This window comes from Anoplophora glabripennis, unplaced genomic scaffold (assembly GCF_000390285.2).
Source record: "Anoplophora glabripennis isolate ALB-LARVAE unplaced genomic scaffold, Agla_2.0 scaffold106, whole genome shotgun sequence".
In the NCBI taxonomy this organism is placed as follows: Eukaryota; Metazoa; Arthropoda; class Insecta; order Coleoptera; family Cerambycidae; genus Anoplophora; species Anoplophora glabripennis.
In genome coordinates, this window is record NW_019416398.1 from 1,011,726 (window position 1) to 1,037,324 (window position 25,599).

Consider the following 25,599-nt stretch of genomic DNA (forward strand, 5'->3'; position numbering starts at 1 on the left):
AACATATCATCACTTCTGAATATTATACTCGTTGAACTCGTTTCCTTTGAATTCATCTTATACAAATTATTATAAATTAAATGAATTTCAATAAATACTGCACATCTTAAAAATGAAATACGTGCCTTCTCAAGTAGCCCTGATTGGGCTCTAATTGTGTTATGGCCTTCTTCTATTCGTTGTTGTATAACTTGTAAGATCTGAACTGGTTCTGCATATACCAAATTTGTAATAAAGAAGTCTAGTGTATTCAGATCTGGCGATCTAGGTGAACCACCTTTATTAGTAAGTTTCATTTTGCTTCTCCCGAGGAAATATTTCCACTTTCTTAAAAAGTACACAGGGTCGTACCCTGTGTACTTTTACGATCACGCCGTAGCTGCGAGCAACTGTTTACTCCATTGGAATATATAAAGTGAACGTTGTGTATAACATCGGGTGCCATTTTTAAATACAGGGCATCGTCGCTGTCGAAGAAAAATTTTATTTCGTTGAAATATTTTACGTTTTTTAACGTGTGATTGAGAATTCGTGTAATTTGAAACGTTATATTTTTTTCAACCATAACGTCCTCACTGGGAACTCTTAAACTTGAATCCCAACAAAATTGTTAGCATAGAACCGTAAAAAGCATGACATGAATATGTATTTCTGACTTAATTCTTGTAGGTCCTTTTGCATTTGTTTTTGTTATTAATTTGTTACGATTCAATTGGTAATGCCTGCTGCGTTTTTTTTTTCGGAAAATCACTAGGGGTTATTTTATTAAAAATCTGGCCCAGTATGTCAAACTTCATGAATATATAGCTCAAAATATTTTTTTATACAAACTTAATTTCAAATTTGTTGTTTCTGTTTTATTAATATATTAGCATCAATAAATTCCCATGCAGTATGTCAAATTCCGTGAATACAGAATATTTTCATATACATATATTTAACATTTATGCCTACTTCATATTAAAAATCTAAGAGGCACTAATTCTGCCTAACATTTTGAAAATAATTTTTGTTTTTTTTTAATGTAAATATAGATATTTAATAAAACTTTTATATTATTTCTGAAGTTACTAAGTATACTTTGTACTAAATTTTAAATATATCTACAAATTCTCGTCAAGTAACCTGAATTCCATGAACTCTTTAAACTTCCTGTGAAATCGATTGAACTAAACAATTATATGAATTCTGTACACTAAATGTATACAATTTGCTTTAATGATTATTATCCCGGAAATTTTTTGTGAAGAGAGCAATACAGATCTGACATTTTTCCGTCACTGGTAAACTTATAAGATAATGTAATTCTCTACTTTACATTTAATATAAACTTATTTTTCTGCTTTACTGAAGGACTATAGAGTTTAAAACAAAACTCCTACTTTTTATCTTATCTTACAACGTGCAATTCGCTTTGCGCCTCTGTACAGTCATTGTGTGTTTGGAGCTACTCGCAAACTGTTTTGTTAATAAAATAAATCGTTAATGGCACATAATACACTGAATAATTGACATAATTATTTGTGTAGATTCGCCATAACGGAGAGCGGTCCATTTAGTCCGCTCCTGTGTCTCGCTCTGTTCGCTTGCGGCCATAAAGTATTAGTTTCCTCTCCATTTCTAGACAATCGTACAATTTTTTATTCGAAGTGAAGGGTTGTGCCGGTTTCCCACGTCACGAAGTGTACAATGTCGAATGACACCAACGGCGTAAGTTGTTTTTTAACCGAAAAATACATCTTCCTATAAGCTTGACCTCTCTCTACAAACGGCGGTTAAAGCATCTCCCCTTGTGACATTAACTGATCTAAGATTTCCGCAATATTAACTAATAAAAGAGCACGTAACAATTTATTGCATGATTGGTGTACAGCACATAGTCACGTAGTGGTAAGCATATTATCATTTCTTTCCTGAAGTGGAAGATATATAGGACTTAGAATTGAAATTTTAAGAAATATCTTCGTTAGAGTTGTGCCTAAAATACATTTTAATTGCCTCTTTTTTCAATAGGCCTCAACCCTTTGTTATTTTTTGTTTTTTTTTTGTTATTGTATGATTTTTGTGAATTCATTTTTGGCAATTTGTAAGTAGTTGGATATTGAAAAAGAAAATAGGATAAAGCAGAAAATAAACATAGAGAAGCCAGAGGTGCGAAATCTATAAGTATTCAATAAACCGAAATTCCAGTGAGAGTAAGTAATGATCATGAAAGTAGACAGGTAATGACAGCAACATACATCTGCACCTTCACAGTAAGAGACTTTATAATAATAAATAAAATTTATTCATACGATCGTATATTACATATACAATGAGTACCATAAAACTGATTTGAGCTTAAAGTATTTAAATAAACAATATTTGCCACTTAACTCACAACGTGCTTGTCTGTGGCAAATAATAAGACACATTCAGTAGCAGGTACATCGGCAATAAATATAATACAACATATATGTACTGCAATAGAAATTAAAAAATAACGAATTATCTGTGAAATAGTTATATGTTGTCAAAGGTTTAATTTATTAATTAATGTTTTCTTCCTTTATCCACATTTTTGCAAATTTTGCATAGGATTTTTAACTGTTTTTAATTCATTTGACAATTAATTAATAACAGGTACACAAAAAAAAGTGGTCTGCTCCAAAGACTAAACCTATACATATAGCCAGGTCGAGTCATAACTAACTTCTGTTTTTTATCAGTTTTTCTATTCAAAAAGTTTTGTAAGGAACAGAGAAGATGATATCTGTCGGGGCGAGGTCTGGGGAGTAAGATGGATGTGGTAAAACAGACCATCCAAACTCAAGAATTTTTTCTTGAGTCATCCTTGCTGTATGTGGTCGTTCATTGTCCGGAAAAAGAATGACGCTTTTGCGATTGATGAGTGTAGGACGCTTTTCATGAAGTTTCTGTTTCATTCGTTGCAGCTTCTGAAAGTATCGTTAAATTTGACTTCAACAACTCGTTATGAATTATACCTCGACAATCCCACCATACACACAATAAATTTTTTTTCCATGGATGTTTGCTTTCGAATCAGGTAGAGGTGGTTGATCCTTACCAAGCTACTGTCTTTTACGAATGATATTGTCATAGGTAACCCATTTTTCATCGCCTCTTATAATCCTATCTAAAAATGGCTCGATTTTTACTCGTTTCACCCGTTGTGGCGAATGACATGCGATCATCTTCATTCTGTTCACTCAGAATGTAAGGCACCCATACTCCTAACTTGCTAGTTCTAAGTCCTTGCCCTAAGTTCTTCAGGTGGCAGCAAACATTTGATTGAGATATATTCAACTTTTATGCTATCTCTTGTTGATTGATGTGCTCCAATATTGCCTTTAAAAGGTTGTCTTCAAGGTTGGTATTTCCAGAACGGAATTTGACAACCAATTTCTAATGGCTAATTGGTTATTAGTCCTTCATCGTACATACTGCAAATTTTTTTAGCTGTCGCCGTGTTACTATTTTGCCTTGTTTAAATTCCGAAAGCAGTACATGACGAATATGCCCCTTTTCAATATCCATTTTAGAGATTAGGAACAACAGTTTAATGAAACGTGTACCACAAAAAACTGTTGTCAGAAGACTAACTAAACCCTTCTATTTAGTGAAAGCAAAAAGTTTGCCCCTTTGACACATAATGGGTAGATACGAAAAATAAATTGTACCTAGATGGGCCAGCTTCATGGGATTGCTTCATCACCATATTTCACCGACTGATAATGACTGCGGGACCATATTTATATATATTTTATTACTCCGAATCCGAATTCAGAACTGCTTCGTCACCCCCTATTTTTTTTACCAAAAAACCAGCCTTAAATGCGGAAAATTCCACTCTAAGGCGATATAGCATTTGGAACCATTGTAGAAGGTGAATGGAAGTTATGTACTGCAGAACCATATCTGCATTTATTAGTTTAAAAAATATGGAACTTCTCATTTTTTAGTTATTTGAAAACGAATTGTAGACACACGTCTACAAAATATATGATTTTCCACAACAATCTTCTTACACTTTGCATTACTATTGAATATTTATTTTGTGCTAAATTAAATAGTTTTCTATGTGTATCGATATATTTGGCACTCCTTTCAAACAAATCGTATTGAAAAACGAAAATAAAGCACGATGAATCCGCTTGCAAACAAATTGTTGCATCATATTAGTATAATCGACAATTTCAGTTCAATTAGTAAATCGTATTTACTGTACGCCTTCCTTTAATAATAACTAAAATTTAGTAAACTGACGTCATATCAGAGGGGCACGCACATCATTTTGTGATCAAGATCAAGGATAATAAAAGCCTACCACAGTTTTTAGAAATGCGGATGCAATAATATGCCAGTTTCGTTTTCAAACAGTAAATTATATAAAGATCATACAGGACATGTCAAAAAATTCTAATTCTTTGCGTAAATATGTTTGCAAATCGATAGTTTTAGACAGAAATATGAAACGTGGGCTATGATCTATTTAATTAAAGAGAAAAGTCTACTAAATTCGAATATAAATACTTTCATGGAGGTATTTATTGTTTTCAGTATTTCTCATCTTCAAAAAAATTAAAGTTTTATGATAGAAGCAGAATCTTGGAAAAGTAGCAATTTTCATTAAATAAAATTCTACAATTTTATTTATTTATTTATTTATTTATGTATTTATTTATCTATTTTTTTAATCGCAACGTAATGTTAACGCAAATATTACAGTATTGACGATCATAAGCTAAAATTGTTTATGTACCTATTACAATCATAAAATCAATTGTGGATTTGCTTTTACAGTTACTATTAGGGAATTCGATCCCGGCCCTTATTTCTAATCCCGGGATTTCGGGATTATACCTCGTCAATTCCGGGATCGCGGGATTATTTTGATACTGAGTTACAAATCAAAAAATTAGAAAATTTTACAAAATTCAGCTCTTTAATCAATTAGACAAAAATCAACGTAATTAAAATTTAGATAAAAATCAACGTAGTCAAAATTGAAAGAAGAATTAGTTTGTTTTACGGTATGATCTAATAACTCTAACTAATCAGACTTAGAGTCAGAGTAACCAGACTTAAAATATGTGAGTCTTTGTGTTAAAATTATTGTTTTTCAAGAATCAGTGAGATCTCTTTATAAACTTACGTAAATTGAAAAAACTTTTATACAGGGTGTCCCGAAATTCTTGCAACAAAATTTGGTCATAGATTCTTAAGACAAATTTAGAGGACCCGTATTTCTTATTTTTGCCAAGTGGCCCCCTCTTTCGGAGTTACAGTCCCCTGAAGTCCGCCCCTAAGAGTAACATTTTTTTTATATCTCAGAACCCTGTTGTACGAGAATCACTAAATTTGGTACACAGAGGTTTTATGACATGTGGAAAAAATTTGGTCGCATATTTAAATTTCCTAAAAATTATAGCCATAAAATTTAGAAACTTTGTGTCTTTTTATACTTTTTTCGTAAAACGCAATGTTTTCGAGAAAAATGTCAGAATGTGATCGAATGCATGTCGTGATTCGCCATTTTCCTCAAAAACATTGCGTTTTACGAAACAAATATCAAGAAACAAAGTTTCTAAATTCAGTGGCTTTCTAGCTAACTAATAATTTTCAAACAAATCAAATTTGCGATCAAATTTTTGTGGTTCCAAAGACAAGGGGGCCCACGAAAAAGTGTCTTAAGGGGGTTTCTCACCAAAAAGCGTAGCACTGTGAGATTCCACATATCATAAAACCCCTGTGTACCAAATTTAGTGATTCTCGTACATGGTTTTGAGATATAAAAAAAACTTCATAGGGGCAGATTTCAGGGGGCTGTAACTCCGAAAGAGGGGGCCAGTTGTCAAAAAGAAAAAAATACGGGTCCCCTAAATTTGTCTTAAGAATCTATGAATAAATTTTGTTGCATGCAATTTCGGGACACCCTGTATAACAAACTACTCAAATAAACTTTGAAAATGAACAAAATTCTGTCTACATCAACTAAATAGACGAGTTTCATGTAACAACCTAGTAAGTAGATAGTAATGTAAGTTTCTTAGCAAAATGTACTTAAAAATTATATTCAAAATTCAAGAATACACAAATGATTTATATCACCAAGTAATCCAGTGCGAATGCCTATCATTTTAGTTCAAAATACAAGAAGTTTACACAAGCCCGCTGGGTTAATTTGTGTTGCTTGCTTGGAATAAAACTTTGTATTTTATAATTAAAATGATAGGCAAGCAATTCTGTTTGCAAGTTTTCACGGCTTGAAGAAGTTCTACTTTATTTAAGAAGAGACATGTCAATCGCTGGATTGGCCATGTAAGCATTTTTGCTTGGCCAACCAGAAGTCCGGACTTCAATCATCTTGATTTTTCTTTTTGGTCTCGAATGAAAGGGATTTAGAGAGAGAGAGGGAGAGTTTACAAAGAATCTATTGGTTCGTGTGAAGAGATATGGCAAAGAATACAAATCGCTACCAACGAAGTCGGACTCAATCCCAATATGTTTCAAACTCGAAGATCTCTCAGAAAACGTTGTGTAAAGTGTTAACGGTGGAGTCTTCGAAAAATTACTTTAAATCATTATTACGTATTTCATTTGTTTTATTGTTAATTGTTGTAATAACATGAAGAAACACTTAGTTTGTTTCGCTTTTAATTTCTCGTATTATCAAAACATATTGTTCGTTAAATCGATTTTTCTCGAAAACGGATCGAGATACCGAAGTGAAACAAGAGTACATAATTAATGGGAAAATGATTGCTCTTTCAGGTTTTGAATCAAGTTTCATGTTAGACATACAGGGTAAAAAGTTATTAACTAAATTTTCGGTAAAATTGGTCGTATGTGGGGCCCTCTGTGAGCAACGATGAAATTGTAACACGCATCTTATTTGTCGCTTAAAAGAATATATTCAAGTTCCTAACCTACATATTTTCAGAATAATCGCAAAAAAACGATTTAAAATTTTAACTTTCAACACCCTGTATTTCCGAAACTATCAACTTTCGGATAAGTCATGTTTGCGCCAATAGTTACCATTTCACGTGTAGTATTTTCAGTTTCCGATTTTCCCATTGTTAATGAATCACCCTGTATGTATCTGTAAGTATATTAAAAATAGCAACCTACAAAAAAAATATTAAATTATGGAAAGATTAGAGAAGTTTTTCAACAGAATATTAGAATTATTTATTTCTGTACAAAATATTGAAAAGTTTTTTACCTATATAATTGTATATAAAATAGGTACTTACAATAATTGTTTTCGAATACCTACTTGCGTGTATATTCATTTACGTTTTAATAATACTTTTAGTTGCAGTTTTATTTATTTTTATCTACTACATGCATATTTTTGAAGTGTCCAGGAAATATTTAATTTTAAAGCTTTCTACGTTTTTCAATATAAGACTCCGTAAAATAACTTTTGAAAATAATTTTGACATAATTAATTACATTGCGAAAATAGTAACTTCATTTATGTAGCTTTAATGAACAGGTTATATGTTGTTAGAACCAATATATTTATGGTGTTTTGGGGAGTATATTTTAAATTAGGAATCTAATTTGTTCTGAATGGTGATATTTCAAACCCTACATATTTCATAATACAGTTCGCTATTCCACAGTTTGTGATATTAAAACATTCGGGTAGTTGAAAATTGTTTTACAATATTAAATTTGAACCATAAACATTCACATCTGAATCAATTGTACAACTTCCTAAAGTTTTACATAGATTGGTGTCTACAAGAAAATTAAGATCTGGCTTACAATTAGTCATTGACTCTACTAGCTCCATAATTATTGGTGTAGGGTTAACAGCAATTGCGTAGTGTAAGTCGATCTTATTAAGTAGAGTAGTCACTTCTATCCGTAGTTTCATATAAAAGAGGGCGTGAGCTGTGGGCAACCTTCACCTGTTTTACTTTATCCCCCTTAATTTAGCGTCGATCGGCCTTTACAGAGCCCGCTTGGCGCCACCGACTCTTCGTGTGATGGTTAATCAATCGATCACAAGTGGAACAGAATGTTTCTAAAAATGTGTCGGTAAATGATCATTACATATTAGTAATATAGATTTTTGTAATTGATGGGTATATTTGTTTGTTTATGGGTGTTAATGTGTAAATATTTACAGATGTCAAAGAAAAAAGTACCTACACATTGTTACAGAAACCGACATACAATACGATTTAATACCGAACAAAATATATATAAAAACGTTAAATAATTAAGAGTACTAACTGCCAACTACAATTTTACTTATGTTAGTCTATCTCGTAATAAGCTTTATTTAAAAGAAACCTGTCTGCCTTTATACTTAAAACGTCTTAAATTTAAAAGTTTGTCTCATGAGATATTAAGTTATAAAATTAAAGACACCAATATCCAGTCCCATACCTTGTTTCACTCAGTCTGAGATCGGAATTTTGAAGCTTGTTTCTATTTTTAGTAAAATGATATTAAATTTTTTTACGTTCTACTATTCTATATTATTCTTTACATATAGCAAACATTTCAAAATATGTTCATAAGGAAGTTGATGCATTTTTATTATCTATTTATTTTAATTTTTATTAATTGTATTTAATATTAAATTAAATACTTTTCTACAGTCATCTTAATTAATGGTCAACTGTTATCAAAATTAATAATGATACTTGATGGGTCAATTGCAAAGCAAATATAAATTTTTTGAAATTTTATTGCAACTGAATTGTTGGTGATTTCTCAATAACTTGGGGTCTAAATATAGATCTAAGAATTTATTTAATTTTTTATTTGTCTAAATCGTGTAAGCTAAATGTTATAGTCGCTGTTTAACTCATTTAACTCAATCCTTACTAATCCTTATCCAAAAATGTTTGTCAGCAAACAAAATATTTAATAAGGAATTATCTGCAGTAATAGTACAGGTCCAACCACAGATCCCTGTGGCACTCATGCGCTAAGAGTGAGATAAGTTGATCTATTAGAATTATTCTGTGACATATTGATAGTTAAGATACAGTATAATTAAATCAAAGCTTTGAGTAACCAAGTTTACAAGAATTTCATGAGACACACAATCGAAAGCTTTAGTAAAATCCAAAAATTGCTTAAAGCCAGTATGAATTGTATTGTAGGTAATATTAATGTTCTCTATAAATAGCCAGAGGGGTAGAAACATTGTTTCGGATTTGAAATTGGATGAAGTTGCTAACAATTTAGATTTCTTTACAGTTTCCATGAAAATCGTAGAGAAGTTGTAGATGTTAGATGTAAAATATGCCACGTAATCCTTGTAGATAATATTACTGGTTTGAAGATAGGTATTTAATTTGTTTGCGGCAATATTATTAAAATAATTTGAGCTAAAATCATTTGGCGTAATTTTGTTACAGACTAGGTTAGTTTTTGGTTTCTTACCACTTATAATTAATTGTCCTCATATCGAATTGATATGATCAGATACATAATGATTATGAGCCTGTTTTTTTATTTTTTGTAATTCGGTCATATAACAAAACTTAATAGATTTTGCTATTTAAGTCATATCGGAGTGATGAGACAATAAAGTGCCAGTACCGATTATTTTATAAGTTAAAGGTGGAATATTATTAAAGATTTTTATTTTATAAACAGCTCTTATTTCTGGTATATTAATAATTTGATTAAAGTAATAAATAGTTTTTTAAGTCACACTAAAATATTAACATTGACTTTTTGAATAAATCGAAAATATTACATTTAACCATCTTTCTGAAGTATCGAGTTAAGATGCCCCACTCCTTGCGAAGACGTCCCTTTTATAAATAAAATTAGCGTCTACTCAACTTCCATACAGTTTATCATTAAAGGTTAAATAATTAAAAATATAATTTAAATAAATAATATATAAATAATTTATTATTTTATAATTTTTGAAAAAATGGGAAGTTTAGAAAATAATTTTATATCCTTGAGATTATTATATTGTTATTATTAGTGAACAAGTAGAAGCTCGCAATACAATTGAAACATCTGGAAGATCATTCAAAGAGAAATTGTATCACAATAACACCCTCTTCCATAATGGTATTTATAGACTGGATGCGCTACAGACTGTGAAATTAGAGGTGTCGTAATATCCATTATACTGTCTTATATTGGCACCGTCAAACTCTCATTTGTTTGGACCTATCAGAGAACGTTGCAGCATCAGAAGTTCATAAATGTTAAGGAAAATTTGTTAAAAGCTGCGTCAACAAGCTTTTTTGTAAAATGTCGAGAAGATTACACTACGTAGTACCATCTGGCTATTGTCGACAACGTGTCAAAATGGTTTTTTTGCATTTTTATGTTTGAATATTTCAAAATTCTGACGTGAATTGCTTCGGAAACCACTATTAAACTCAAAAAAACTTTCCAAACTTGTCCATGTGTAGTAGACTTATATTTTCGACAAGTAGACCAAATATCAGACTGTTAAAAGATAAAATACAATCAATTTATGTAAGAAATAATGTTGCTAAACGATTCCTGTTACTGATTTCCTTCATATTTGATAAGTTATAACCATGTCTTATGGTGGTATGTACATTTATGAATGATTTTGCTCCGCTGCAATTCAAGTAATTTATACCATCTTATGTGGACCAGCCAGGTTGAATTGTACGACTAATGATATCCGGATTTGACTAGTCGTGGTCAGGTCTTTATCTTAACTTCAGGTCAAACCTCGCAGTTAACAATTTGTAACCAGCCATTGTTTATTGCCGTTTGTTATCACCACACATAAGTTGAACTGTGCATCGCAGCTTGTTAACTGTAAAATTGTATTACCTTTGTTTTACTATTTTTATTTATGATTTTCTATGAAATTAAGAACGTAACAAACAGTGGGCAGTGCGAAGTATTTTTATAAATTCGGTAATGTTCAGTTTTTTTAGCGCTTTTCAAAAAAATAAATTACGTTCATATGTTTTACACAAGGTGTCCAGAAACCGTGCGATAAAAATTAAAGGATGATTCTGCTAATAAAATTGCTAATACAAGTTCTTTTGACCGCACTTTTTGATCAAAAACTCGCTATTAACGAAGTTGCAGTCACATTTGATGTTTTGGAAAAACATTTAAAAACATTTAAAAACTTATGTACCTATAATGCGCATTCTCGGTAAGAATAGCCTCATACGCTGGTGAGATCTTGTTGATATATTATCGCTGTCATTAACGTATTTTCTCTTCTTTTGTTTAATCTTGGTATTTTCTAGTTCTGCTTAAGTATTTTTATTGTTTTTCTTGATGTTGTACTGAGTCTTAATCGAGTGTTTTATTATAGACGTACTTTTAACCATAACCAAACTTTCCTTGAATGATATCCTGTTGCGAGGCTACTTCGCTTACATGAAATTATCTTTAATGCGCATGCTCAGTAACATTGATATACGTAATTTTAATTTATTAATTACTGTAAAAGTCAATATTGTTCTATAAATTTCACTATATAAATTCTATAATTCTATTAGTTTGTCACTTGGGGTTTGAAACTTCTTAAATATTTCTAATATTGCCAGAATATCACGATTTTTAAGGTCTTGACAAAGAAGCCATTTTTTTGGGACTTATCTCCAAAGTACATAAGGTCAAAAATCGATCTAGTAAAAATATTGAGAAATTCTTCATGACAATATGCACTATGAGGTTGCCTATTATTTGACGTCACTACTAAAAACGTCTATTCTGTATCTCACTTACAAGTGCCGTACATATGGGGGTTACATAACTTCTGCTATTATTACTTGTTTACAATATGCATGCTTGTTAAAGCTTCAAATTTACGAAAAAAATTACTTTTTAAACTTTTCGCATTTTTAATTAAATTGCATAACAATGAGTGAACTTTATTTTTTTAAAAGTACTTTAATTATTAGGTTAATAAGCTAAATCGGAAGGAGGTTGATCTATAAAAATAAAATGAACGTAAATTATACGTAAAAAAGGTGTAAATATTGAGATGAAATCAAATTATGGATAGCAATTTATAAAGTTAAATTAAAATTTTACTTGAATAAGACAAGGTGAATAATTGTTGTAAAACTTAGAAAAAATATTTGAGTAAAAAAAATTGTTGGTATTAAATAAGTTATTGTGAGTTATTATCGGAGAGTCGTATTATAGTCCAGACGGTATCTGTTTCAAAAAGCCATATTTGGGTGAATCGTATATCCACGGAGATTTTTGGCTTTTTGGCTTTCAAATATCACTAGAAATGAAAATTTTTCTATGCGCATAAAAAAAACGTGGGCTTAACTTTTGGCGGCACAATATGTTAAAAAAATTCGAAAAATGTCATATTTTTCTTCCTATTTAATTATGTATCTTTTCAAGAGTTGATTTTAGGCGAAAATGGAAGAGGAAAAAAATGTTTGTAATTAAATTTTTTACAAAACATGACTAGTTACAAATCGAATGAATCATGATTATTATGGTAAAAATCGAAAAAATCGCAAAAATGGGGTTAAAAAACAATACTTTTTAGGGAATTTTTTTGGGGTATTTAAATTGGGTATAGGACCTTTATACTTGGCTCAAGAAAACTTCATGTTATGTAGAATCATCACACCAAATTTCATCAAAATCGGTTCGATAGATTTTGCATAATAATTTTGCAATCCAGATTTTGAAAAAAAAATTGCAAATTTTCAAAATTTTGCACAGCAAAAACCAAGGCCCTTAGATACTTGAAAATTTAATCACATATAGAAGGGCTCTCAAGCTTTCAAACTTTTTTTGAAAAATTCGAATCCGTCAATTAGGAGAGCTCTGGCGCTTGTTTAAACATTGGTCGAATTTTTGTACTTATAAACAATTAGAACTTTGTGAATATTTAATCAAATCAAATTTTTTAAAGCAGGTTTTAAAAGTTCCTGGAAAGACGCTTCTTAAAAAAAAAATCAGAGAACAGCAGCAGGAGTACAAGAGGGAAGTCAGTTTGACAATAAAAATATTGACAAGACATACATAGAGGTAACTTTGTGCACAAAGTATTACAAAATCGTATAAGAAACCGCTAGCTAGCAAAAGAGATTAAAAAATACTATCTAAAAGGTCATAGAAAAATCTATAGAATAATATTAACAAAATTCAAGTATTACTTCTTGAAAATAAATTCGATATCAATATAAAATCTTCATTCCAGATTGATATTAAATAAATTTAATTTCACTATTTGAATAATTATAAAAATTTGGCCACATTAAAATTTAATAGATATTAAGATTTGAAGTAAGCTCAGTAACACATTGAGAAAGAACTTATAAGATCAAAATTTATTGCTTAAGCTATAGGCAACCAACAATACGTTAAAATAAATCGAATTGAATACAACTATATAAAATATTTCTCAAAGTGTCACAGAAGTGCTATTGGATAATTCCAAGTATTCCTTAAATTGTGTCTGACATTTTTATTGTTATATATATAAATAAATAAATTAATTTCTAAATAATATTTTTTGTTTAGTGTGGTGTGTTGTTTGGTTTCATGCAGGGTTTGTACCTCACTAAAACTCACCACTGAGAAGGCTCGAAAGCTAGCCAGGGTAAAATTGACAACCTAAATTACAGTATAAACATTTACACAAACATATTACATACCCATACATATCACTACTCATAAAAGTATTGGCGCAAATACCCATAACAATATATTTTAATATTGTTATAGCACAACTAATAACTAAAAACTAATTTCCAGTTTCAGAGTATCTTCTGAATAGAGAGCAATACGTCTCTTGAAACGTCAATAAGTTTAAATCGACAACATGGAAACCGCCTGGTATTTCATCAACATCATAATAACAAGTAACTTTAATATGTAATTTTACATAACTTCTAAAGGTGTTAGCTAATAATCCAAATAAATTCAAAAATTTAAACCAATGTTCTTTGATACCAAAAATCTAGGTATGTAATAAAAAAATGAAAACGCAATCTTAATAAGTATCAATTAGCATCTTTTTCTTGTAGCCATGTCAAGGTAAATTAAAAATAATATAAACATAATAAAATGGTAAAAATTTTCAAATTAACATATACGTACAAATCGCTCCCTTCAATTTTCGTTCATTAGTGTTTTTTGTTTGTTTGAAAACATACTGCTCTAAATGAAATTAGATGCATAAGTGAAATTGAAGCTTTTTGTTTTTTTCTTAATTTAAAATTTTGGTAAGATATTTTTTTTTATTTCATTTTCACAAAAAGAACTGAATTTTTTTCAGAAACAAATCAATTACTTTTTTGCAAAAGAACATATGAGGAGCGGATGATAAGGTTTTCATTTTTGACCTATTTATACTGTTTGGGGTGGGAATCGTCGCGGTTGGGAGGTCATTTCGAAATGCAACCCATTTAATATTAAAATAAACCTGTCTGGTCAGCTTTTGTCACGTGAATTCAATTCATGTTTCTGAAGAAAATCTTGATGTTTTTTATTGTCCAAAAATTAGGTTATTTGTCGTCAATGCGTTTCTTCATATTGCAGTATCTACGCATTTATTCGATTTCACGTTAGGAATTACGTCTGTCTATAAAAAAATTTAGTTATTTAGCGTCGGTTTGTATCCAAAAAGTTGTTACATTGAAATTACTTTTTGCCCTACTCGGTGCGCGCCCGAAAGAGAGAGACGACGCTCTATATCCCGGAGTCCCGAGCTGAAGCATGGATTTGCAGGAAGAGTCTATGCCGCATCTGGGGAATGGTCGGTGGTATTGATCGACCTCGCAAACGAGGTCACCAGAATTTCGTTCGCTCCTTCGCAACAGCAGACAAAGCGGCGGATACAGACAGGGGCTGTTCCGGTACGAGTTCCATAAACGAAAAACAAGTATTTATATCATTTCGGGCACGTGTGATATTTCTTCAGATTGTATTCAGATTGATTGTACGTCATTCAGTAACTCTCATGTTTTCTTTAAAGAATATGGAATTTTCAATAAATCTCTGGATTTAGCTATATGCGTACAATAAATTCAACTCACGTCTTAAATATCCCAAAAGAGAAAACGGTCACGTCGGTTTCTATTGAGAATTAAATTGCTAAAGGAATTAAATAACATTTGAATTGAATATTGAAAGGAATGCAATTAACTGTTACATACTGCAACTTAGTACCTTTGAATACAATTAGAAATAAAAGACTTTATATGTATGTATAAACATAGACAGAAAAATGCCTATCTTTTAGATGCAACAATTAAGTTTGAAACTTCATATTACTATTAGATTTTGAATTTAATGGTCAAAATTCCTAAATTCTAAGCCAAGATGTCTCAAACTGGGGTAAATGTGGCTAGATTTTGCTCTCGGTGTAGGTATTTCCACTGTTTGGAAAAAGAAATTGAAATATGCATCAGTTCGATATATTTCGTTTTCGTTTGGGAGTAAAATTGATTTAAAAATAATGTTACATATCACAAAAATATCTATTCTAAATTGTAAACTATTTTATTGATTGAAAAACAGGAAGTGTCGACCATTTTATTTAGAAGTATTGTGTGAAAATTTATTGAACTTATTTGTAACAATTTTGCATAAAAAACGTTACGGTATTACTGCGATTGTAACGTAAAACAAATAATGTAAAACAGTATTTCAAAAGCAAGGAAAATAAAACAAATAACATTGAAGAAAACAAGAGTACAAAAAGACAATATTTGATCAACCTAATAGTTACATGTATGTAAATTTTGAGCAAAAACTAACGGAGAAAAAATGTTGTGTTATTTGTTATCTGTTGTTGTTGTTGTTGTTGTTGTTGTTGTTAGTGCTGCATTGTTTTTCTTAAATATGCCAATTGTTTTTCAGTCGTTCAAAAATTCTAGTGTTTGATCATTATCAAGAGCTAATGTAATAGACAAAATGATCCTATAATAGTTAGTCAAGATATAAGTTTTTTTGACGCTTTTAGCGGAATTTTTGGATAGGAGTAGGTACAATATTAGTTATGTATTTTTGTGATAGTTTGAACCATTAACGTATTTTTGTTATATTGTTACTCCTTAGGGACTCGAATTTATATATTCAACACCACACCTTCGAGTCAATTTTCTGTTGTTTGGATAGAAAATACCTTCAACGAAGAGATGTATCAGATATGCATAATCTTGTACGATATTCATTCTCCCCTTTTATTGATTTCTGTTGTGCCTTCTGTGTATTGTTTTCTTTCTGCTACTATTTTTAAAGGAACTAAATTAATTTAATCCCTTTTATGATTTTTTATGGAGGAAACTTGTGCAAGTTTTTTTTTATCTTCAAAGAATTGGACACTGTACTTTTCGATAACCATCAGGAAAATTCATACAAAGTTCTTGGTTCTGTGACAATTAACCATAACAATAAATTACATAAACTTTACTTCTTATAAGTTTCGTGATTATTTTTTCCAAAAAAAAGAGTAAAGAGTTTAAAAAAAAATACAATTTTTTTATTTATTTTGAAGAGATGAAGCAGTTATAAAAATATATCGCCGTTTCAACTTGTATTTCAAAAATACAATACATAAAATGTTTATTATTTGGTTTTGTTTATTGAATCTTACTGATTTATTAATTGCATTTTTTATTTATTATAGCAATCAAACCAACGAGCATGCTTTACATTAAGATAGCAAAATGTTTATACATATTATTCTACAGATTAGAGAAAATGGCGAAGTCGCCAGTATAAAAACTATTCATTTCAAATTTCAAAAATAGTTTTTAAAATATTCATTAATGATTTTCCAGTTCCCTCTTAACGCATATATCGTATCTATGTTAATAACATCTTACTGTTTTCAAATATATCACTACTAACTAAGCTTCTTGTTCCTATGACATTTAACCCGAATATTAAATTACATAAACTTTCTTCTCATAAGTTTCATAGTAATGTTTTATTTTTTTTTAAATAATGCGGTATTAGAATTGCACTTCAGTGATTACTAATTCAATTTTGTAGAACTCCAAACAATATCTGACAAATATTAGACTTATTGTTAGTTTTGAAGAACAGTTGTTAATTTAGATACCTAGTACATCTTTTAATGATTAAGAATATACTTATCTGAATAATCTTGGTGTATTTAGGTTTTTAATAATCTTATACAATCATACCAACGGTAAAACATAATGCAAACCGAACAAAAGTATTGTCATTATTAATAGTAGAAGCTATATCTAATTATATATTTTCACTGGTAATAGTCCATCCATATCTATAAAAGGGAATTCACTTCCAATTCAAAAACTTTTTGGCAGTTGCAGCTCCTCGGTCCCCTAATAATTCCAAAAACACTGTAGTATTTATTCAAATACATTTAGGTATAGGTAGGAAACTATTATGAGGGAACTTACTTATACAAAGTTTGAATTATATATCCAAAATTGTTTCACGTCCTCATTCATTAGATGAATCGTTTTTTTTGTCACCTCTGTGATCTGGAAAATACAATACTTGAAAGATTAATTATTCAGAATTTAAAGTCATATTAAACTTTATTGATTTGTTAATGAAAAGAATTAGTTGCATTCTTATGTAGAACAATTTATGGCAATCAATTAAACCAACGAGCAAACCGTACAAAAAGGAAGTAGAGTGTATCTACACCACTAGAGAAAATGGCGAAGTAGCCAGTATAAAAATTCCCTTTAATTTCATAGAAATTCTTACAAATCCTTTTAAGATTTTCTAATTCGCTCTTACCATACATATTCTACATCTATATTAATGATATCTTTCTGTTTTTATTTAATTCGATATGGCCGAAATCCCACAGAAGAAAGTTTTAAATAAAAAATATGCACCGAAAGGATTAGTTAAAAGGTTAATTTTATAAATTTAATTTCGGCCACCCATAATTATCGATTATACAATAAGTACTTTAATACATAATACATTGAACGTTTCTAAAACCTCTCTGTTTTCATTCTCAAAACTCAAAATGCCTTAAAATCAAATCTCACAGTTTTTTTTTCTTTATCTATGTTCCGAAGATGTAAGATATCGTATAATATTATTCTGTTACTTCGAGAATATTCAACTAACAATTATCAAAAACTAAGGAATAATTAGTTTTTTTAACGACTCACTTTCTTTTGCTATTTTTTTTTGTTATTCAATCGAATATGTAACATTACACTTTTGTCACGCATGCTCCCTATGTTGGGATTTTTTTAAGTTATCCCTTCCTAATAAGTTCCGATGTTCTCCGATTCTAACATTTAAATGGATCGAAGTTTTACTAACATCATATTTATTACATTTACACGGTATATTGTGAATGTAGTCTTTAGACTTATATCTCATTTTGCGGTCTAGTTTTTAATAAAGTTGTTAAACTTATTGCCAACTTTTTAGAATTTTTACTATATGTATAACATTTTCTTGTGTTGTTTTAGAGAACTATTTTTAATTTCAATGTTTTCCGAAAGTTCTATCAAAACAATTGTTTTGTTTCTATCATTATTCTTTTTATTTAAAACGTTTATGAAAGTTTTATTCTTTTGATATTTTTTCCAGTTCTTCCCTTGATCTTAAAAGACACGGTAGATATAAATCGTTTATCGCAGTAAAGCACTATACCGTNATTTTTTTTTAACGACTCACTTTCTTTTGCTATTTTTTTTTGTTATTCAATCGAATATGTAACATTACACTTTTGTCACGCATGCTCCCTATGTTGGGATTTTTTTAAGTTATCCCTTCCTAATAAGTTCCGATGTTCTCCGATTCTAACATTTAAATGGATCGAAGTTTTACTAACATCATATTTATTACATTTACACGGTATATTGTGAATGTAGTCTTTAGACTTATATCTCATTTTGCGGTCTAGTTTTTAATAAAGTTGTTAAACTTATTGCCAACTTTTTAGAATTTTTACTATATGTATAACATTTTCTTGTGTTGTTTTAGAGAACTATTTTTAATTTCAATGTTTTCCGAAAGTTCTATCAAAACAATTGTTTTGTTTCTATCATTATTCTTTTTATTTAAAACGTTTATGAAAGTTTTATTCTTTTGATATTTTTTCCAGTTCTTCCCTTGATCTTAAAAGACACGGTAGATATAAATCGTTTATCGCAGTAAAGCACTATACCGTCGATTCAGAGAAAAATAAGGTAGACATAACTGATCGAATTTAATATAACCAAAATATTCTCGAGCCTTCTTGCCCATCTGTGATATGAAAAACGAAATGAAAGTTATAGACTCCATCAGCTATCCACCCACAAATGATGATTTATTGAAAATATAAAGCTGCGTAATAGAAAGACTTCTATTGTTCAAATAGCTAATTATTCTAATAGTTCTTTTACATTCAATTTCATTTTTATCGGTTACCTATATACTTTTCTTAATTAAAATTTACCAATATGTTCTAATATTACTATTTCCCTAGTGACTAAATGAAATATTACAGCCTGTTGTCATAGCAACTCAGTCGATACAAAGTGTTAATTATGTTTCAAAAAACATTATCACAACAATCTACTTCAAAGTAGATATAATGAAAAATGTTTTAACTTTCGTATTAATATAATAGTATCACATTTTATTAAATTGTTGAAAAAGTTTTTTGTATTATAAAATATTCAGGATTTAAGAACTACCGCTAAAAAGCAAAGCTTTACAGAAGATGAGCTACATATTCATATTTTAGTCATAAATCGGTATTGATATCGATTTGTTGTCTCATTAAATTTGATACTTTGTGTTCGCTCAGCAAAAGATAATTTTAACCTCACTGATGTTCTGTCAGCTTTATTAACTTAATTAAAATTAAATTAGTTAAATGTGACAAAAATTATACATGAATTATCATTATTAACAGTTATTATTTTATTAAATCTCATCAAAGTCCAAATATATTTCAGATTGGATTGGATTAATTCACTATTTTAATTAAAATTGTATTTTTTTTTTGTATAATCTTTCAGCTGTATGTTTTATTAAATAATTGCCAATGAGTGATGCAAACGAGACGTGTTATGTCTTACTAAAGCTAGTTAAAGCCTGTTGCAATTTTTAACACTTCGTAATAGAGGACATCCGTTTTTTTATGGTCGTAGGCGAAAAATTCCAATCCGTATGTCACATATTCACCGAGGCATTGTTACGTTCTTATGTTTAATGATACTGACCAATTTTACCCCAGATATAGTCGGAATAGGGCAGATGCAGTAATAAATTGCTTAATGAAATTGTCAAAATCCAATTATGTCCACTTCGACAACTCCAGTTGCCATCATTATTTATTTCGAGCGGATATATCTAAAGTAAGTAAATAACCAACAAACAAAAATTATTTTAAACATTTTTAATTTAATAATTTTACAGAATATGTGGGCAACCTGTCGGATTTATACAGTGGACGTTAAAATAACATGACAAGTTCATATAAAAAGTTTAGAGATACAATCCCCTAAAGGACGCCTCTCGATTTTTTTTACTAACTTTTAAAATACTTTGTAATTAATTATTCTGGGGTGCCCTGTTTATTTGAGGTTATTTAACAATTGGGTATTTTAAATGACATCAAATAAATGATAATTGTTACTAATTAATTTTTTCGTTCAGATCAAATTGCTATTCTAATACAAAATTTATAATAATGTCAAAATCTTTAAATTTTAAATACAAATTAACAAAAGTAAATAAAAATAGTACTATCTCGGCGCTGTAATTGAAATAATTACATGAGATGACTGATAAGAAGCAGAAAAAGAGCATTGATGTAAATATATTGTAATGAGCACGCACACGCGATTTTTTACTAAAGCTAACAGGGCTATACTTTTTAAATGTCGACTATATTCAAGAATAATAATTTGACCACTTGATAAGAATAATAATAATAATAATAATAATAAGTATAATAATAATAATAATAATAATAATAATAATAATAATAATAATAATAATAATANATGATGATAATGATGATAATGATGATAATGATGATAATGATGATAATGATGATAATAATGATAATAATAATAATAAGCAGTATCTCAAAAACATGTTTTTATTGATTTGCGACAAAGAATCCACACAATTAAAGTTTAGCAGAATATATGATTAATATCCTGTATAAATATTTATTTTCGAAAACCGACCGTTGAGGTTTATATTCGAGGACTTCAATATCCGCTTCTTTTGAATCTTACAATTCTCTTAAGGGATCTTAATCAGCAAAGTAATTTCGATGAAACCCTTTCAGCATTTAACAATACGGGAAAAGCTAATAAAGCAGAAACACTTTTGTTGACATAAAATCGATAGTTAGTATATTGTCACGTACTTAACAGATCTGATGCATATATTCCTTAATATTAATAGTATTTATATTGGAACCACGTATATACAGGGTGATGCACAACTTATCCAAATAAATTTTAGAGTAAATGCGTTATGAGAAATGGAGTCAATATCGTAAAAAAAATATTTGTAAAATCCTTATAGTTTCCGAGTAAAAAATTATTGAAGTTATATTACATTCAACCACTACATTGCTGGACAACTGTAGTATGCAATACGCGTGGAGAGCCACGTGGCCTCAGCGACTCCGAATACTAAATTCCGATTTTACAATCGTCGTTGCCATAGTGTTTACCTGTTATCTGTGGTGTTTACATTAGTTTTTTAGTAGTTAGTGAAAAAAATGGCTTCCGTGTATAGCAACTCAGAGTTGATGGATATCGTTTTAATTTATGGTGAAGCAAGACAACATTTGTATTATGGTGAAGTAAGACAGCATTTGTGTTAGTTCGTAGAAACTGAATAAGGCGGATCCAAATGTGGCCTAAAATGTTGAACAGTAGTTACATCAGGTATGTCAAATTATTTTATTATTTAAAACCATAAATTAATTTTATTAATTAATAACAATAACGGCAAAAACAGTTGAAATAGGTGCTATAAAATTCTATTTATTTCTTTCCTTGCGAAAGTTTTTGTCCGTTTTTATCACACTTTGCCGCCATGCCGGTCGCATTATGCTAGGTCAGGTTTTACAGTGGACCAGTTTCCAGAGCCGCGCAGAAGTGTATTTTTAAATCATTTTCGAACTGCCCTTTTTGATTTTTTCTTTGTATTTGTAAGACACCTCTGTACGTCCAAATTTTTATTTTTGGATACGTTCTGAATCGCCCTGTGTAATTTTATCTAAATATCTTCAATTCAGAAATAAAACCTGCTAATTCGATTGTTACATTATTAGGGGCTTCTAATTCCTAATTAATTTACAAAATTTTAATTCGGCAAAAATAGTTTCACAAAAATAGCCACTGGCTGATACTTAATTAATCGGTTTGTTTAATTGATTTCTATTTTGTACAAGTTTTGTATTTCGTGTGCTCCAAGAGAGGTATTATTTTACTTTACATTCTCAGATTCCACTACTGTTCAAAACAAATCAATTTGTGTCGATAATTGTTTAAAAAATGTTTTTTTATGTGTCTTGATAAACATTGCATAATTCAGAATAGAAAAACCTTAAGTTAAAAGTATTGTTGGTTGCATAACTGGCGAGATGATGTATGTACTCGTATTACTACAGTAAACATTTTCTTAAATTAAATGACAAAAAATGAGTTTTATATAACTATACATTTCTTTATTTATAACCTAAAGTTTTGTTTTAACCGTAGTTATTGCCAAGATTAAATTTTATTTTATTTTAAATGTGTTTTGTATTATATTATTACTGGTGGTATGTACCTATGTTAATATAATTAAATTGTCAGATATAAAATAATCCCTGTTTGTTTTTATGAATGATAAAAAGGTACATAATCAAGTTACAGTCTCTAGGTAACTAATTTAGATAGAAATTTTTGTATAGATGTTTTATCAGGTATTTGTCGTTATTTTTACCACAAATTTTAATAATATGCACATAATAAATTTTATATTACATGCATTGCAAATTATGCTACAATAATTCAGGATAATTTAAAATTTATCTTCATAAATTCTTACCTATATCTTTCATTAATACTAATTAATAATTAAGAGATAGTAATAAACTAGATAAAAGATTACAAGACTAGTATTAAACTTCTAATAACTGTACCAACTTCCTATACTGACGATTTTAAATCAAATCCATGATTGTCTTTAATCTCAAAATTTATACTGTTCTTAAAATTTAAGTCATTTAAAAAATCGTTAATAAAAGGACTGAGTAATTATTAAGCCATTTCCAGAAGATGCGGTGACTTGCCGCCAAATATGTGCCGATTTCCAAATAAATGCCGTATCGTGTGGATGCTGCACATCGATACATTCGAAAGCGTTTCTTCGCTTGTCACGTATTCGTCAAGGTTATTTACATTATTTGAGGATATTTGTCAAGTGTACATAATACAGGGTGATTCAGAATTTATCTGAAAAAAAAAATAATTTGGGCCCATCGTACTCAGTTTCTACGAACTAACACAAATTTTGTCTTGCTTCACCATAACACAAATGTTATATTGCTTTACCATAATCCATTAAATGCGAGTTGCTATACATTTGAGACATTTTGGAGAGAGAGAGAATTGCGTACACCGCACAATGCGAATGACGCTAGAGACTACAGTAGTAGCCCAGCGATGTAAGGGTTTTAAATACTACAATAATTTTTTTTTCTCGGAGACTATAAAGATTTTACAATTTTTTTTACGATATTGACTCCATTTTTCATGTCATCTATACACAAATTTTTTCGGATAAGTTCTAAATCACCCTGTGGCAAATTTGAATATATTTGACACTCTAGTATTTGACAAATGTTTAGCGACTTTGGTATCTGGATCAGGCTTTAGACTTCCATTTGAACTCATAATAATATGACCTTACATTTAGGTAATTTTCTAAAATTTATGTTCGGCTGGCAAACCTCCCATAAATTTACTTAATCCACGAACAAAAGAAATATCAGTCAACACTAATGCCCGTTTGCACCGTAGTGTTTAATCCAGGATTAAGTCTGAACTTGGATTAAAATATAACATTTTATTAGCACCGTTTCAAATCTACAGATTAATCTAGGATTAATTTAAACCCTCAAATTTGACCGCTTAAACTTGGATTATTGAGAAAACAAAAATTGACACTATTGACAGTACTTAGCTGCTAGTTATAATTTTTTTAAATAGGTATTTCTTCCGTTTTCCTGTGGACTGTGAATGAGTGAGTGGTGTTAAGACATCATTGAGTCTGCTTTCAAGGTTATACTTATTTAAAAATGTCTTTCCTCCACTGAGGAAGTAACGCATTTAGACGTGGCTATGAATCATGTAATAAACAAGTCAAATTTGTATAATTTGGTGCAAAACGTGCATTTGAATTTGGAACGTCGGGTTCCATTTTTTAGTGTCAATTTTGTTTTAAGTTTAAAAAATTATAAAATCTCTTGTTTTTGACTCTCAACAACATTTTTCGGATAGTCGCATCATAATCTACTTTCCATTTCCACCAAATCGCAGTTCCAGTCTATATTCTATGAATAAAAATGTTTATAAAATATAAATTATTTACTACTATCTTTAAATAACTACATCGTTCATAGTAAATTGCGTAATTATTGGGATAATAGCCTGAAAAGTATGCTATCGTAATAAATTTGTCTGTAGTACTACGTTATTTGTAGTGTACGCAATGGTTTGGAAAAAACTGGTTTTGCTTGATGTGAATGAAATAGTTTACCTGTAGTAACCGGATCGATTGTTCGCACTGAACTGGTTTTGGATAATATATAAATAAGAGTTGATAAAAACAGAATGCATATCATATGTTCTGTTCTGTTACTCTTAATTAATTAATGAATGAATAAAAACGTTGCATTCAATGAAGTTGTTTACTATGTTTTCTGGAATACAGTTAGTGTATTGTTGCGTCTTGAAAAATAGTTTATTGGTGATATTTCTTGTAGTGTTAGTAAAAATTCTCTTATTCTTAAAAGTGTTGGATACTTTCAAGGTCTCAATTTGGATAGCATAGATGGTCACCGTTAATATTTCCATGGCTTTATTAAAAACGTTGTGTTCTTAAGTATCCCTGCCACGATATCCTTCAGTGTGGTAGATATCGAATTTCCAAAATGTTTGGTATTTTCTGAGGATGGTGCGATTATTGGAATTTTGTTTTTTTTGTTTAATATATCGAATAATTTTCGCTATGCCTTAAATCTTCTGAGTAAACTGCTTTATCAACAAATAAATTTGGAAAATATTATCAGAGGATAATCCATTCTGGGTAATTTATTTAAAGTTTCTGCGATTTGTCTAAAGTTCTCGAATTATATTTTCTATTTGAATGTATTAATGCTAAAAAAATGTTTTATCATATAGTTCGTAGTGATTATAAAACAACGGACCCACTAGTGACGTATACAGTGTGTTTTCCAAACATAATTTTATCTTGACTGCTTTAGGCTGAATAATCTTATTGAACGTCTTATGTTATGACTGGGCTCTATGTACATTGTTACTAACGTTCTAATATTTGTTGTAAGCCTTGAATAGAGAATATATCTATTGAAATTTTAAATATGTTAATGCAGTATTCTGCGAGAGAATTTTCCTTAAATCAAAC

The 25,599-nt window shown here is 29.7% G+C and overlaps 1 protein-coding gene across 4 annotated transcripts in view; it reads left to right on the forward strand.

Annotated features, from left to right (window-relative positions):
• The window catches only part of LOC108904109 (sodium/potassium-transporting ATPase subunit alpha), an 80,438-nt gene that overhangs the window by 15,035 nt on the left and 39,804 nt on the right, over positions 1-25,599 (forward strand). Inside the window, exon 1 of one of the 4 annotated variants that reach the window (XM_018706538.1) lies at positions 1,572-1,710. The exons of the other annotated variants lie outside the window; for them this stretch is intronic. Coding sequence (XP_018562054.1) covers positions 1,690-1,710 — 21 coding nt within the window. The 5' untranslated portion in view covers positions 1,572-1,689. Of the gene's footprint in view, positions 1-1,571; positions 1,711-25,599 lie in introns of those variants that run through there. 4 annotated transcript variants of the gene reach the window in all.